The sequence below is a fragment of the Musca vetustissima genome, unplaced genomic scaffold, assembly GCF_032173495.1.
Source record: "Musca vetustissima isolate MV318-11 ecotype Yass unplaced genomic scaffold, APGP_CSIRO_Mvet_v1 utg3273, whole genome shotgun sequence".
NCBI classification, from domain to species: domain Eukaryota; kingdom Metazoa; phylum Arthropoda; class Insecta; order Diptera; family Muscidae; genus Musca; species Musca vetustissima.
The window spans coordinates 22,831-41,162 of NW_026887631.1; the positions used below are offsets into that span (position 1 = coordinate 22,831).

Consider the following 18,332-nt stretch of genomic DNA (forward strand, 5'->3'; position numbering starts at 1 on the left):
AAAACAGCTGATTAATTTTCAGCTGATGTTTTTCTTATAAAAATGTTGTTTTTTTAACCAGCTGTGTCGATAGAATCATTTTTCTGGATGTTGTTCGTTTACTTTTGGCAAATTTCTCTCTTGAGAACGTAAAATGTACTCTCTGCAAATTCTTACTGAGTAAATGTTATTGGGAAAGTAAATAAACGAACCTAATGTGTGTTTACTCAATAAGTTTATTGAGAGAACAGTAAAAATTTTCAAGTTATATCAGCTGATATTTTTTGGCCAAAGATTTTTAGTTCTCAGTCCTAGAAGTATTTTTTCATATTATTATAGAGTTACGTTTAAGTTTGTCAAATCCAAGGGTTTTCTCTTTGAAAAAAATCCTTTAGTACCAAACACACACACACACGAAACTGGGTGCGTGTTTCGGTACGTGCGTAGTGTGGGCACATATCCATCCTTACATATCATTTTTTCCGTCTCATTCATGTACATACATATAACCATCACATCTCTGATACTTACTTCAATCCCCCTTCTCCCGCCCCGCCCCCGAATCTCTCTCACACACACACACATATGTAGTCTCAAAGCGTAAACGTAAGTCTGTAAAGTAAGTATGTTTTGTAAAACCTACCTTCATTTTCTTTATTGTTTTTCCTTCTTCTTATGTTTGGTTATAGATTATCTTGTAATTCGTAATATCTGCTTTCCAAGTTCTTTTATTTTTAATGCATGACCACCACCACCACACACACATACATACATATACTACTTGCTACACCCATACTACTCGTATATGAAGTTTGAGTTTCAATGGAAAAATTAATACACGTAACGTAGTGAATGTTTGGACGAGGATGATGTGTGCAACTGGGCGAGTGGTACAGCTCTTTGGCTGGCTGGCTGGCTGATTTGTATATTAGAGTGCTTTCGAAGGTTGACAAGGGTTATTGTCGTCTCCTATAAGTATATCCTCCATTTTTTGCAACTGCATTCACTTGCCTACATAGTATCATTGTTTTGTCATACATATTTACAAACTTACCTGCATAGATATTTAATAAAAAATATACGTACATACATACATATCTAGGTTCCATATACCCACCAACCAATGTCATCCAATCACCAGTGTTGTATAACACACACATACACACCAATATATCTATATACATGTGCATACATGTGACATCTGATATGTATGCACCGGCAATGATGACGATCATGATCGCCATCGCCAATTCGTTCGTTAGTTCGTCCAATGAAATCAAATACCTATACATAATGTTTTTATATTCCAAAATTACAGTTATAGATACTTCGACAAACAGAAACACAAAAACATTACTTCCCCCAACAACAACAACAGCAGCAAGCAGAATAATATTCAGCCTGATCCACCAGACGAGCGCAAGCGAGCAGCCCACCCGCAAACATCTCTCCATCCATACGTCCAGGCGTCAGTCTTTGTTACGACGAAGGGTCTCGAATCGTCCGAGCATCTGCCTTACAACGCATCACAAACACAACAAGGAGTGGGAGGTGGAGGAAGGCTCATTGATCGATCAGTGCAACTTGTCCTTATTGTCATGATCAATTCAAATCACACGGGCACGACCCGTCGTCCGTTTTCACGCAACGGCCCATCTGTTCGTAATCATCGAGGGCGTTCACTATTTTCTCCACATCATCACTCGCATTCGTATCAGGGCCAACAACAAGGGCATCAGCAGCAACAACAACAACACAATAACAACAACCATCGCATGAATAACGGCCTCAATACCGGGGGAAATAACAACAATGGCAACAACAATCCAGGCCCATCGTGGTACAATAAGGACAACGCCGGTAATAGTAGCAACATTGAAGCCTGGAATTCCCTTGGGTAAGAAGAACATTTTAATATGGGCCAATACAAAAGCCAAACAAAACAAAAAAACCAAAACAAAGAACAGCTGCATTGCCTTAAAACCTAAACCGCCAACTAAACCCCCATCCTCCAAATTTTTGAATATATTTTAATTTTGCCATAAATTAAAAAATACATTTCGATAATCTTATGTGTAGTAATTTGTAGCAGGTTAGGAAATAATTTTAGGACCAGGATCAATAATGAAACCCAAAAAGGTGCACAGGTTCCGATCACTTCATCGTAATTTAAAAAATACTATGACAAATTTTTGTTTTTTATTAATTTCATTGCGATTTTCTGTCAGATCACTCAGTGGGTTGGTCAGGACACTTCATTTTTTCCAGTTATTCATTCAATCGCTCACACACACACTCACACTCACTCACTCTGTTTGTAATTCCCAATAAATTTCTGTCATCTTCTTCTTCGATATTCCAGCAGCAACAACAACAATAATCATCAACAGCAACAGATCAACAACCTGCCATTGCAACAACAATTCCATGGGCAAAATTATCAACCAAATAATCGTCGGGGAGGAACCAACAATCACGGCGATTTTTACAATTTCCGACGCGGTGGTGGAGGCGGCGGCGGCGGCAGCGGTTGTGGTATCAGCAACAACAGTAATGGGCCCAACGTAACCAATGGCAATATGATGATGATGCCGCATCGCAGCGTGGACTATCATCAGCAGCAGCAACAACAACAACACACCGATCGCTTTAGCAACAATAGTCACAGTCGAAACTATAATGGCGGGTCAAATTCAGGTCTATGTGATAGAAATATAAACAACAACAACAACAATGCCGTGAGTTCTGAGATCGAAAAATGAAAATTGAATTCTTTCCATGCTAAAGTTTCTCCTTACCCAATGTAGCACAACAATGACTCGGGGATGGGTGGTGGTAGCAATTCTAGAATGCTGGACAGTGGCGAGGGCAATTCTAATTTCCCACTAGGCAATAATGGTCGCAGCAATAACAATTCGTACAATCGCTCTTCACAGTACTACAACAATAACAACAGCAACAATGTGTCAAACCAGTACTCAAACAATGGACCATCGACATCGGCCTCGGCTTTGGCGGCCAATGCTGTAAGCTCCTTATTAGATGGACCATCCAGTTCAGGTTTAACGGGGCCGAACATACTTAAATCGGACAGTCCGTCACGTAAACGAAGGCGTATATCGGGAAGGATGCCAAGTCAATCGCCACCAGCCCTATGGGAGCAGAGGCGCTCACCTCGCATGTTGGTAAGTGCTGTAAATGAAAATACAATCCAAACGAAATCGTAATTAAATTTATAATCTTCTCAAGTTACAGCAAGGAAGCCCACCTATACGACGCCCCCGTCTGAGGGACAACAGTTCGATCTCGCAAAATCAAAATTATTTCAATAATGGTGGCTACCACCAACAGACTCAACAGCATCACTATCAGCAGCAGCAACAACAACAGCAGCACCAACCACATCCCCAACAACACCAACAGCAACATCCCCAACAGCAGCCGCAGCAGCAGCATTCTAATAGTCATTCAAATGGCCATTTTATGACGCATCAACAGCAACAACAACGTCCACACTGGGACATAAATACTGCAGCAGTAGTCAATGCCAATTCCGCCCCCTCAATTGCTCTCATACACACCCCACCGCCTACCCATCCACACAATCAAGCACAAAGTCCTGCAGCTTTACCACCGCCACCTCCATTGATGGTGGATATCAATCAGGTTCCCGTAAGTTTATCACTGCGTCATGCCGAGCCAGTGTGGGCCTCAATCTGTACAACGTATCCCGCCCAGCCGCCACCACCGCCGCAACAGCCCCGATTGGCGCCATGTCATCTCCACAGCATTTATCCACAACCATTTCCGACTCAGCCCGCCTGCAATTCGCATCCGCATGCTCAATTTACAAATGCTGCTGGTTTTTCGGCCGGTACCCTACAAGTGGCTCAGACGCCGCAGCAGCTTGCCGCAGCAACGGCCGCCGTCGCTCAGCAACAGCAGTCGCAAGCAGCACTGGTAGCTGCAGCAACGGTGGCTGCCAATTATCAGAACTCAACACACTTGACACAGCAACAGAGATCTGATGCAGCGGCGGCTGCTGTTGCCAGCTTGTCACTGGACCCATCTGGCACACATCACCATCACCACCATCATTCGCAGGGTGTTGCAGCTGTGCCACAACTGCAGGCCACATCCATACACTTGACATCGATGTCGGCGGCAGCAGCCGCTCATCACTCACATTCCATGGCAGCGGCAGCAGCAGCTGCTGCAGCACAAGTCTCACAGCTTTCAGCCCAACCACAGCCAATTATCATTTCTGCCGAAGTAAGTACAAAGAAAAAAAGGCGGCTGAATAACCGACCGGACTAATAATAACGAATCACTTTCATGTTTTCAGAGACGAACATTCCCTCCACATAGGCGTATTACACGCTTCTGGACTGCAAACCATCCCCACGGTCCACATAGACATGTCTTGCCTCCTCAGACCTTGGGTCCACAACCGACGCCAGTACAGATACAAACAACTGGCATTATAAATCCTGGATTTTTACTTAATTTCCTGTGAGTATTTTTTGGCCGTGTCGTTGATTTGCGGTTTCACTTACCTTCTATCCCGTCAATTTTTACAGTGCCATGTTCCCATTGTCTCCCTACAATCAACATGAATTGAATTCATCCGATTCCAATGAGACCGAAAACTACGAAGCCCTGTTGAGTTTAGCCGAGCGTCTTGGCGAAGCGAAACCCCGCGGTTTGGCTCGCAATGAAATTGATCAGCTTCCCAGCTATAAATTCAATCCCGAAACTCATAATGGTAAGTAGCGGACGATGAAAACAATTGAGACTGTACAAATTGAAAAGAAGTAAAAATATGTTAAATTGTATCGGAGAAAAAAGTTGGACCTTACACGTGTCCAAATTTTGCAGATCTACGTCGAATTTCTTTCGGAGGATAGTGTATTACAACGAATGATCTTCTCTTAGAATTTCATGCGGATTGACTTTTTGTTTATAGGGTCTAAGACACTACTATACGGGAACTTATTACATATCCTCCATCTTATAATGGATGGTATATTAATTTCATATAGGGATTATTTAAATGTCTCAATAAGTTCGTTCGTTTCCTTTTTTAGTAATATTTACTCAGTAAGAATGGTACAAGCAAATTTTTATTGAGTACTTTTTTTCCTTGTAAGAATTTGCAAATACTCAGTAACACAACTGTTAAATATGCTGTCTGAAATCACTTTCTTTTGCTGGACTTGTTGGTAAACGAAGAACATTTTGTAATAATTTGTACAAATTATTGAGTAAACGAACGAACCTAATATAAAATAAATTGATGCGACCGTTGTCTTAATGATTTGATTTTATTCCATCGTAGGTGATCAGACATCCTGTGTTGTTTGCATGTGTGACTTTGAAATACGACAGATATTACGTGTCCTGCCGTGTTCGCATGAGTTCCATGCCAAATGTGTCGATAAATGGTTACGGGTATGTAGAGCAAAACCTATATTATATACATATGTATATACATGATATATTTATATTCCGATTTATGTATTGAATTCTTGTAAATTAATTTTGTTGTCATTGTCCTTTGTTACAGTCGAACCGAACGTGTCCAATTTGTCGAGGCAATGCTTCCGATTATTTTGATAACCCAGATCAGCAGACACGACAACAGCAACAACAGTCGCAAGGCCAATTGCCGACAAACCAAACGACTTCAGTTCCTGCGACTACGGTTCCGGGAAACGTAGTGGTGGCTAGCGGCGATAATAGCAATACCAGTGCAACTCCAACACCAACAACAGCAATTAACATTAACTCCAACAATAGTCAAGCTCAGCCAAATGGCCAAAGTATAACAACAACAACCCACTAAAAGACAATAGCAAAAAAAGATTTATTGTCTGTCTTAACAAAAACAACGAATTTTATCCTCATCACAAAATTAAATCTTTTTCGTTTTCTATCATCCCATTGTGTCTCTCATTCACTTACAAATATATATATGTATATCTACAAACAAATGATGTTATTACACCACCTTTAGACTTTATGATTTTTTCAATTTGTTAATGCACATTTTTCTAAATTTGAAATGCTATTTTCATACTAATATGTTCGTATGTATGTATTATGCAAATTTTGTATTGTAATATGTTAAAGTGTAGCGTGTTCCAAAAATAATGACATTCTACACCTGTCCAATAATTGGCATATTGTAACAAACATACACAAACACTCTCTAAATAACAAATGTATAGTGGTGACACGCCAGAAGACACGGCTGACAAAAAAAAAAAAAAAAAAAACCCTCTTTGTCAGTAGATCACATTGTCGATTAGCATTGATTTAAATGTAAAATATTTCTTTAAAATTCGAGATACGCATATGTAGGTATATACATATATAAACATGCCAATGAAGTGACAATTCAATAATTGGTTTAAAATAATATCAAATCAAACTTTCATTCAGAAGGCATAACCATACTTGTAGAAAATCAAAAGATGTTCTAGGTCATGTATTTTACAAATCAAAAAACATTTGTTAATTTGCCTATTTATCTTGTGAAATTACAAATCTGTTTCTAAACCACTTTTTGATGAGGTGTCTGTAAGTTGTCTTTCGTTATCACATTTGATTCTTGGTCGTTTTAACTTTTTAGTGTAGTATTGAAGTTTTTTTTTTTATTTTTATGCAATTATTAGCAGCAAAGCCAAAATGTTTACAAACGTGATTCATAGAGAGTTTCATTTTGTTATTTAAAAAAAAAATAATTAATAAATAAACGAACAATAATACCGATCTGTAAACAAAAAAGCAATGTAAAAAAAAATAACACAAAAATTATATATGATGGTATGTAACGGACAAATTTTTAATATTTATAAATGAAAATAAATTTCTAGAAATATTTAATTCTTTAAAACAAAACCAAAATTTTTTTTTATTATAGTCTTGATTTTTTTTAAAGAAAAAAAGCCTGTTGTCAACTTATGATGTAATAATTTTAATAGCTATACATGTATCTGTGTGTGTCCTTAATAATAATAATAATTAACAAACAAGACAACAATATACAGTTGATGATAGCGAAAATATATGCTTTTATAAATTTATTATCTTAGCATGATGTGTTGGCATGTTGTGACATTTCTCAAAGTGTTCGCTTCGCTAATAACTTTAAAATAGAATATCGGTACAGAGGAAGATATAATCCAATCAGAAACCACAATTTATTTGTGTTATTTGGACGTCACACCGAATTTCCATTTAATTATTGAAATGTCAAAATGATGCTCTCACTATGTCAAGCTATACACACAAATTGCAGTATGTTTATATATGTGTATGTTTTGGACATTGTCTTTGAATCAAATTAAAGGAAACTGGTATAACACTTGTATCATCCAACTATCCAGTCACTCTGTCATGGACAAAAAATTAAATAAATATTCGGTATTTTGGCATAAAAATGTGCAATGGAACAGAGGTGTCGGAAGAGTTACAATTTCTTCATATACATATATGTGAACATACACACACATACATTCTTTACTATTTAATGTTAAGCAAAACAAATAAACAAGAAAATGAATCCTGCCCTCCATTTGCAACTTAGTATTTATGTGAAACTTTAAACTTAAATGATACCAACAACAAAAAATAATATAAAACAAAAAAATTAAATATAGAATTAAAAAAATATTATTACTATATAAAAAAGTATATGGAAATTGAAAAACCAAACAATATATATACATACATATATATCTCTAACACATTTGTGAACTACTAACGCCAAATAAAACTAACTTTTTGCTTTTTTATTTGTGCTATAAAGGAAAAGAAGAAAAAAATACAATATAAATACCTGTACTAAAAATATAGAATTAAGTGAAAGATCAACAACAATAATAATAATAGAATAATAACAACTAACAGCAACAAAATATATTGTAACCTATAGACTACAAAAGAACCTTACGAAGTCAACGATTTGATCTTAATCAAAGTTTCTCCTTACAATACAAGAAAAACCCAAAACGAAACACAGTAACAAGAAAACAAAATTTGACAACTTTTTTCTCTTTCACAAAAACCACAAACACCCACACATACAGAATGTAGGTACACTCTACATGCGTATGTGTAACAAATTGTCCTCTCTCGATTTCCACGTCACTCATACGTACTGTTAGTTTAAGATGTTTGCTCTATTTTTTATATCAATACAAGTATACCAACCTATAAATGTGTATGTGTATGTACGCTCTTCTTTCCAACTAACCAACACTTGAACTTTTTACTGCAATTGCAACAACCAAACATTTTAGTAATTATATATATATATATACATAGGACATTTAATAGTACATACAATTACTGACTACTCACTGACAACAAACAAATAAACAGAACAAAACAAAAAACCTATAGATTAAATGGTGTTTCCAAAAGACCATTTGTAAACGTGTTGTGCTTTTTCTAGATTTTAAAGTTCATAATTATAAATTAATTAAAAACAAAACAAAAAAAAAAGAAAATGAAAACAAAAAACCAAAACAATGTACTATTCAATTTTCAAGTAAATGGTATGGTTTTATGAAATAAAAAAAAAACAAAGCAAATTATTAAAAAAAAATATATATATAACAATAAACAATGACAACAAATATATACATACTTATATATATATATATACAAAATAACAAATAAAAGGTAATTTTTATACGTGCACTCATAATTATTTACATGTATTTAGATTTATATATACATATATTGAATTATATATATTAAAAAAACGTATGCAAACATACATATATAACAACAAGAACAACAAAACAAACCAAAATTGCAATTGTATTTTATAGATATTAATTAATTAATTACAAAAAAACAACAACTACAACCACTGAAAACAATACAGTACTACCACAACAACAATAACCATAGGAATTCTTTCAAAACCAAACCCTCGTTTATTTGCAAATTGTAATCTTTTTTACAGAGTTGTGATTTTTGTAAAGTTGCGAAATGCCACAATAGTGAATACAAAAATGGCTTTGTTCCCGTAGTGCGAGAATCTACGATTTTTTTTACTACGATAACCAATTTTCCTTTATGATAACGGAGAAAATAGTAAAATTTAGTGGATTCTTGCAGTACGGGAACAGACCAAATGTTTACAAAATAAACATGGGGTTTTATTGGCACCATTATCCGGCATAAAATCGAATTATTTACTATGAATTCCAACAAAAATTACTTTAGCTTTTGTGATGAGAATTTTGTATTAAATATTGAAAAAAAACTAATTCTAATTAAATTTGTAGATCATTTTGAATTTAACATAATAAGATGTAGATGATAATTAAAATCGAAAAAAATAGTTTCGAATGCAAATTCAAATTGTGTTTTTACCAGTTTTTATATTTCATTTTCATTTAATTCGAATTAATTCTATGATAATGGTGTATTTTTATGTTGTTTCATCTAAAAACAATGAAACAAAAAAAAACTGCTTTGTGTTACCTTTAGTATGTTAACAGTCTTATGTGGTTTTATGGCTTAGTTTTTTTCTGTTTACTAAAAATATATATTTTATGTAATTGTTCCCACCCCCCATTTTATTCTTTAGATTTTTAATGAGAAATACATAAAAAAATATATATATGAATTTTTGCTGTGATGTATGTTAAATTGAAAACAGAAACTAAAATGACAAAAAAATATATATAAATATAAAACAAAACTTTAATCATGCAATTTTCTGTATTCCACTCAAGTTTTTTTTTTGTTTTATTTATTTGAAAAGACAAGGGCATCAACAAATTATTAGCCGATAAATATATACATTTATATATAACGCATATATTTTACTCAGCACACACATTTATCTTAGATTGTTGTTAGAGTGCAAATACGTTCAAAATATTTATATTTTGTGGAAATAATGGAGATATCCACCCCTTACCATGAATAGTTGGTGGCATCACTTTTTGGTTTACGAAATTCACTCATTTCGAATTTATTGGAATTTCGTAAATCTAAAAGTAATTTAATTTCAGAAAAATATATAAATATTTGACATTTCACCTCTACGATAAACGTGTGTATCTTGCTGTACATCTTCTAGTGACTGTCACGTGAATTTTATGCATGTGTTCCTTCGTACACATTATTTATTGCTTGTATTTCTTGCCTATCAATCAATCAATCAATATCTACTCCATACTCTTACATATCTAGAAAATATAAATTTTTATTATATAATTATTACTGTTATTATGTTTATGATATGTATGTGTTAACAAGTTTCCACCTTTTTTAATGTAATTCTGAACAATGGCTTAAATTGGGGTTTTATTCTATTAAAATAAAAAAAGAAAATAAATTTAAAAAATTAACAATTTTTCCAAACAAATAACTTACTTACTATTTTGTTTATTAAAAATATTCCTGTTATGGAAAATACCTTTTTCATGGTTTTAGGAAATATAACACAAATGTCTTTGCCACTGCAGCTTTTTACCAGAAAAGCGTGAAGAGTAAAACTAAAATGTCTCTTTATTTTACTAATTGTCGTTACTAGATTCATTTGAGGGGAGTAAAATGTTGTCGGCGATTTTTAACTATCGTGGCATGGTATAATAATAGAAGGTAACAGCAAGTGTTGTTGTACAAAAAACAATACAACAATCACATGGAAATTTGTTGTTGTAAGTTCTACTAGTGTCAACTCATTTGACAGAAAAATGTAAACAAACAAACAAATTATCATCAAATTATTTGTATTTTGAAAATGAAATATTTTCGAATCCACAAAATAAAAATTGAAAAAAATGAATGAAAATATTTCAAATTTAGTCTTGATTTAGGTTAGGCGAGTTTACTTGCGGCAAGACTTTGTTTGTAGGAGAGAGGGGCAAGAGGAATAGAAATGAAAAAAAATTGCTCGTACCGACAATTTTCTGGCAATTCGTTTTGTGTATCTTGTTTTTGTTGACATTTTATATAGATTTAAATGTGAAAAAACAACAAATAGAACAATATTTTGGAAACCGAATTGCCTTGTATAAACGCATGAAGCAAGTTCAAAAGAGAACAACAAGAATTGCCGCAAGTAAACTCGTCTAATCTAAATCAAGACTTATATTTCTATCGCTTCTACATCATTCCTATAATTGAGCCATTGCCACATATATGTGTAACACATATGAAAATGCTGGAAATAGCGAGTTATTCCAGATTTGTAAATTGATTGAGTAAATTGAATACGGGAGCACATTTAATAAAGAACAATTTCAAATTGTATGCGTTCCCAATTTTCCCGTTGGGTGATTTTTAAAAACATAATTTGTCAAATTCATATTGACACTAGTATTACGTTGGAATCAAATTAGCTGGGATTTGCTGTTACCTTTTATAATTGTACCATGCTATCGTGGCTGAATTCCGTCACTTCTTGAAAATTTGGAAATTGTAAGGGGGAAAGCACATAAGAGGACTTCAGGATTGGCATGTTAAGTTGGCTTCTTTTATTGTAAAAGAATAAAAGAGAACGGCGTCCAAATTCAAGTTTGACTCTGATATTCCTTTATAAATTGACATTTCATACAAAGCCAACTTAACATGCCAGGCATGAATCCTCGTAGGTGTTTCTCCCTTAACAATGATCTATTGGTATCTTTTGCTGTTCATTTCACTTTTTAAGAAAAATGTGGTATTCAGTTTTAAAACATGGAACAATTTTGAAAGGCCTATATTAAATTGTTTTTGTTTTTGTATTCGATATTCGTGGCTTACACGCGCAACTCTGCTGGTGTTCCTTGCGTTTCTTTTAAACTTCTTCCCCCTTTGACATACTTCTTTTCTCCCTCTCCAGAGAAATCGACAGAGTTACTTGCAAAGGTTGCATGTGTAAACCTCGACATAGATCGATACTGTCAAATCACAATATAGTCCAGCATAGCTAAGCTTAAGGTCGTCACTTCATGGTGCAACTTCTCACATACAATCTCTAATATACATACATATTTTTATTACAACATTTAAAATTAATTATTAAATTGGAAAGCTTTCTTAGTAATAATGAAAATTGTTCGCAATTTAAAAGAAAAATAGTATTGCACATATTGATGTTATCTATTTTTTGTTTAGTATCCATTACAAATATACCTATAAATATATATTTGATATTAAACGATTTGATGTTAATATCCACGTTCTTCGTATCCCTTCCAAACATCTTGAACACCATAAGAAATATTTAACTTCAACACAAACAGTATACTCTTTTCACATTTAAAGCCATACCTAGTGACACAAAAAACAACAACATCAACAATAATGTACTATTTGTTAGCAATTTTCCAAAAAAAAAGTGAATATTTTAAATAGAAATAAATCAAAAAATAAATATGTATAAAACTTTCTTAATAAATCAATAAAGATATAAGTTTTTCAGTGCAATGTTATTTGAAAAAAAAAAATGATTGCCCATTTGGTAAAAATTGAAACTTGTGATGAAAATAGAATTGAAAACCCAGTTGAATAGAAAACATAGTATATATATATATATATACATATTCGGGCATGTTCTGGCATTCACTTCAACGGTAGAAGTGTAAGCACATAAGAAGACTTCAGGATTGGCATATTAAGTTGGCTTCTTTTATGGTAAAAGAATAAAGGAGAACGGCGTCTAATTTCAAGTTTGACTCTGACAATTGACTATTCATACGAAGCCAACATAGCAAGCCAGGCCTGAATCTTCGTATGTGTTTCCCTCTTTAATCGTATAGACATACCTGGCGATTATGTAAAGTTCACATATTCACATGTTTTTTTTTTTTGAAATGTTGAAAAGTTTAATGTCAAAAATGTGGACGTTTTCATAATGTGGAATGAATTCACGAATAATGGATTTTGATAGCTGATCTTCCTAAATAATGCCTTTAATTATTATTGTCTCTTCGAAAAGATTTGCTAATTTGTTATTTCCTCCAGATGTAAGGTTTGGAACTCAACCAACGTTGCATTTCATAAGTGCTATGAAATGCAACTCTGGATGGCAATTTGCGATAAATTTCTATTTACCATATTTAAGATCTAGTCTAAACGCCCCTTAAATATATAAATCCTGGTAAGACACACGCTCACGTTATATCATGCTGATGTGGTTATCGATTTACATTGTACCGGATTAAGTTAACCCGGCGGGTTTTCATTGTCAATTCCATTACATATGTATTTGTCAAATAAATTCTCATAAAGTAGGTTAACCCTGAAAAAGTTCTAATATACATGTCGTTTTTGTAAGATAATATCAAAGTTCTTTGTGAATTATGGTAATGTTTACTTTTCATATGAAATTTCAGAAAGTCACATTAATTAACATTTGTAAGTAATAAAAAATATTCAAAACGTGTTTTGAAAAAATAGTACATTTATCACTCGTTTTGTCAAAATTCTTAGTTATTGTCTGGAGTGTTATGATTAATAACAATTATACTATATACTGTTATAATTTCAATTTAAAGGTAAGTAGTAATTGTTATTGCATTATAATTATTATAAGATAGGACATAGCTACCAACTGATTACAATTATTTTTATCAATGTGGCTTGTTCTGTCAAATCAAAATACATAATTTAGTTCCGTTCCAGAACGTAAAAGAATCTACTAATTTTACAAGTTTTGCAAATTTTACAACTGGTAAAACATTGAACCAAATTTAAGAGAATACAACCGAAAATGGCATTCTCTTTGTAAACTTGCTACTCGAAAAATTTGTCCGAGTAAAAATGGTAAGTCTTGATTTAGATTAGGCGAGTTTACTTGCGACAAGTCTTTGTTTTTAGGAGAGAGGGGCAAGGGGAATAGAAATGAAAAAAAAAAATTGCTCGTACCGACAATTTTCTGGCAATGCGTTTTGTGTATTTCGTATTTGTTTATTTAAATGTGAAAAAACAACAAATACGTCGACGTACGAATTTTCAAAGTTAAAAAATTCAACTATGACAGAACGTATTTTTGTTTATTTCTTTTGTTTAAAAAAGAAACAAAACATAAAAAAATATAATTTTTTTTTCAATAAGAATATGAAACATTTGAACACATTTTATAATTTCTTAATTTTATTACGCGATTTTGTTTAGTTCGCTAAGAGAAATGGATTCGACGTATTTGGGTAATACGGCCGTACAAAACATTTTGCCATAGTGGAGAAGTTGAATATTTTTGTACGCTTCGTTGAATTTTAGGTAACGTTGTTAAATACATATCAAACATATCAAGTAAAATAAAAATAACTGAAATATATTTAATTTGAAAACATGTTGTTAAAGCAGTTGAATATTTTTGTACGCTTCGTTGAATTTTAGGTAACGTTGTTAAATACATATCAAACATATCAAGTAAAATAAAAATAAATGAAACATATTTAATTTGAAAACATGTTGTACGTTTACATTGTACCGGATTTCGTTAACCCACTTGGTTTGTATACATGCCAAATAAATCCTCATAGAGTAGGTTAACCCGGTAAAAAGCTCTAATGTAAATGCCGATTAGTCTCAAAGAAAATACTCTGTCATATGTGAAATAACAACTTTTCGCATTTTTATTGAAATGTGATTCATTTGCACCTAAGGAAAATGAATCACATTTCCTAAAACTAACAAAATGAGTATATAAATGCGCTATCGCCTCAATCGCACAGCCGTATGTTTTCAACACAAGGTCGGCTGACATGCAATAAATAAGAAAATAATTGTTTGCTTACCTGTGAACACCCCGTCATTTTTGAACAACATTCACGCATAGCGTATGAAACGCTTTACGCCGTCACTTAGGTTCACCACAGCGCGTATGAATTTCCTGTCTGTTATGTTGGCTGCACTGCTTTGGATTTTCGAGTACCCAAATAGAGCTGCTATTTTCACTTCGTTTTTATTATTCGATCGAAGAGTCATGTAAGAGGTTCGGAAGAGGCGTTCAATACGCATTATTATACACACAACATTAAAAAAATTAATAAAAGTAAAAATCCAAAAAAAGAAAATTAAAGCAAATTTGAATTCAAGTAAATAGTGATCAATCTGTTATAATTATTATCAATTAAATGTAATTTGTAATAAGTGATAACAAGCAAATCAAATTCAATCCATCACCAACAACAACAATAACGTCAAGTCACATTCGTATGTTTGTGCACATCATCTCCATAGAAAGAAAGATATTTTTAGTATATGCATACATAAGTACATATGTATGTCTGTGCGTGCGTATGTATCCATAAAAAGAAAATAAAAGCAAAGAAAACAACACAAATAGTACAACGAGTGAAGCTAACAAATTTATGCAAATTTCATTAACAACAACAAGAAGAAACAAATTGGGCCAAAAAAAAAAAAAACAAAAAAAGAAGACGGTTTTTAATTCGTTTAATCGACGGGATACAGACGTTGAAAATATTTTCGATAAAACATTTCGACGACTGTAGGTCTAGTAGTGTGTCGTTCGGACGGAAATTTTGGCCAACGGGAAGTAATTTGGAGACGGAAACACCACCACCAAACTCCACAATCAACCGACCAACAATTCGGAGCACAAAAATCAGTAGTTTTCAGTGTTTGTGCGTGCGTGTTTTGACAGCAATCACCTCACCATTAATGCAATATTTCATTTCTTTTCATCGCGAAATTCAAAGTGTGATTATTTTATTATTGTTCGGTACCTTCAAACAGAAAGAAAGAAAAATAATCGAGGTTGAGAAACAATTTTCTATACACTACAGAAAAGAAAAAGACGAAGAAACGAATACAATAACATTTCGAGAGAGTGTGTGTTTGTGTGTGTGATAATAATAATCACGAAACGCCAAGGTAGAGTGCGAGAAAAACACTTTGGAACAAGTTTTTTAGAAGAAAATTTCCTCAAGTTTCGTAAATTTTTTGTGATATTCGAAAAATTTCCCTCTACGTAACGTCGAAGGTGATTTCTTTATTTCATTTTTTTTTCGTTAATGCGACACGACAACAGCAACAACAAGTGCGCTATAGTCATCTTACTTTACTCTGCTCTGGGAATTTGTTACAAATTTACAAGAGAGAAAGAGATAGCAAGCAAGTGTTTTATGTTTAGATAAAACGACATATAGCGATTGAGCAAAATTAAAAAAATAAATGAAAAATTAAAATTAAATTGAAAAACTGTTAAAACCACCACCACCACCACCAAATTAAAAACAACGACTGGGAAGCTAAATGGTTTACAAAGTTCCAAGTAAGTCCATCCTCGGCAAAATATTCCTACAATTTCTTTGACAAAAAGTGAATACATTTTTTTATTTTGAAAAACAAAACAAGAAATAAAATAAAAATATTGAATAATTAAACCTGGTGGTGGTGTTTAGATTTGTTGGAAAATATTTTCGACATTTGTTTTTTTTTTTATTTATTTGCACCACCATTAAGAAATCTATTTGAAATCACGTTTTCAGTATATCAGTAAAACTGGCAACGTAGCACTTTGTATTGCACACACACACACACAAACAAACACACATCCATATCCACACAAACATGGGGAAACTACAAAACATAGCGTATACGACGCGCTCTGGCTCAAAAACAAGAAAAAACAAAACACCACACAAAATGCTACGTTGTCGAATTTCAAGGGATACCCAACTGTGCTGTGGCGGAGTGGTTGTTATTTTGCTTTTTTTTTACCCAGTAGTCGTAAGACAAAAAAAAAAAAAACAGATTTGTGACAAGTTTTTTTTTTGTTACAATTATTTTACACTGCAATTATTTGTAACCACTATTTTCTTCCTTCTTCGTTTGGCTTTTCAAACACGAATGCCAACTCTTGACTTTTTTGTGAGAGTTTGGATGTCAGTGATTCAGTATTGAGAATTATTGCCGATAATTTAATAGCTATATGTCACAGTAATAATGTCCTGTATATTAAAATATTCAATTCACTGTGTAAAAAAATAGAACAGCGAAATATTTTTTCATAAAAAATATAGATATAATTAAAAATAAATATCGGTATAACATGCAATTTTAGAACTATATTGTTGTTCTCATTCATATTATATAATTTGAAAATTCTCTGCCTTTTTTTACAGTATTTTTTGGCATAAAAAATATAAAAGCGGCGGCAATATATCAGAGAGATAGCGATTCTGTGATTTTTTTCGTTTACTGGGTACAAACAATTAGAAAGTAATAATAACAATAATGGACAATGTAAAAGATACGAAATGATATGAGAAGTTAATAAAAGTAATTTAATTATGTTTATAAATGTAGGCAGGGAATGAATTTTAGTCCTACCCTCCCTCCCTATGGCTTATTTCTAAGGTATAACATATTTCGAATACGGTTTGCGGAGGCTTTTATTTTCTTTTTTTTTTGGTACATAGGCCCCACATTTTGGTCTATGTATTACAAACTGGATTTTATTTTTATTGCCATAATTTAACCTTTGTATAATATTTAAATTTTGTTTTGTATATGATGTATGTGTGTGATTATATATTTCCTATTTATGTTCATTATTTACAAAGTATTTGTTTCTTTTCTTTCTTTTTGATCTTTTTCGATTTGTCTGTCGCCTCCATTGATTTGATTGGGGTGGCATTGCTTGAAAATTCCGTTCCGTTACCACTTACCTACCACCATAACCATTAAGCAGGACCACAAGTAAATGCGCATTAGCATACAACAACACCAACCAAGCAGATTCAGAAGAAGAAGATAGATACCATTTTGACAAGAAAAATCTTTAACGTTAAGCCATAAAGAGGTTGACGAACGACGCTATCATTATCGCATCTAACAAACCAAACCCTTCCCTCCTTAAAGCAGCGGCAAGCAAAACACAAAGATACAAAGAAGGAGAATCAGCTAGCAAAAAAGGACGATCGGAAGGAGACGAAGTCTGAAATAGAAGCGTTGACTCTGCAAGCATATTGAATAAGAATAAGAAGAAGGAAATTCAAAAAGATAAATCAACAGACTGATTAATTAATTTAAAAGTACAGAGTATAATAAATAATAATTTATACCTACATAATATTATAATACAACAAAAACAAAAAGAATATATAAAAGAATTTATATATAAAATAAATAATAATAATACTGTAAATACTGTAAGGCGAGAAGAAGAAGAAGAAGTAGAGTGCAGCAGACGGCGTCAAGAGACGACGGTGACGACGAAGACGACGAGAAGTACAAGGGCAGCAGAGAGCAGCAACAGCTGAGACAGCCGTTAATAGTAAAGTGCTGGATACAGATCGACCGAAAATCACAACAGCAGCTGTCTGTCTGTGCAAAACAGTTTGACTCGAAGTGAAGTGCAA

The 18,332-nt window shown here is 33.1% G+C and overlaps 1 protein-coding gene across 1 annotated transcript; it reads left to right on the forward strand.

The window, feature by feature from the left end:
• The first annotated feature begins 1,535 nt into the window (after nucleotides 1-1,535).
• LOC133335270 (transcription factor mef2A) lies at nucleotides 1,536-5,824 on the forward strand. Its single transcript, XM_061543559.1, has 8 exons — nucleotides 1,536-1,876; nucleotides 2,342-2,717; nucleotides 2,787-3,164; nucleotides 3,229-4,251; nucleotides 4,325-4,491; nucleotides 4,560-4,744; nucleotides 5,318-5,430; nucleotides 5,546-5,824. The coding sequence occupies exons 1-8, from the start codon at nucleotides 1,578-1,580 to the stop codon at nucleotides 5,822-5,824; spliced, it is 2,820 nt and encodes a 939-aa protein (XP_061399543.1). The 5' UTR covers nucleotides 1,536-1,577.
• The last annotated feature ends 12,508 nt before the right edge of the window (nucleotides 5,825-18,332 follow it).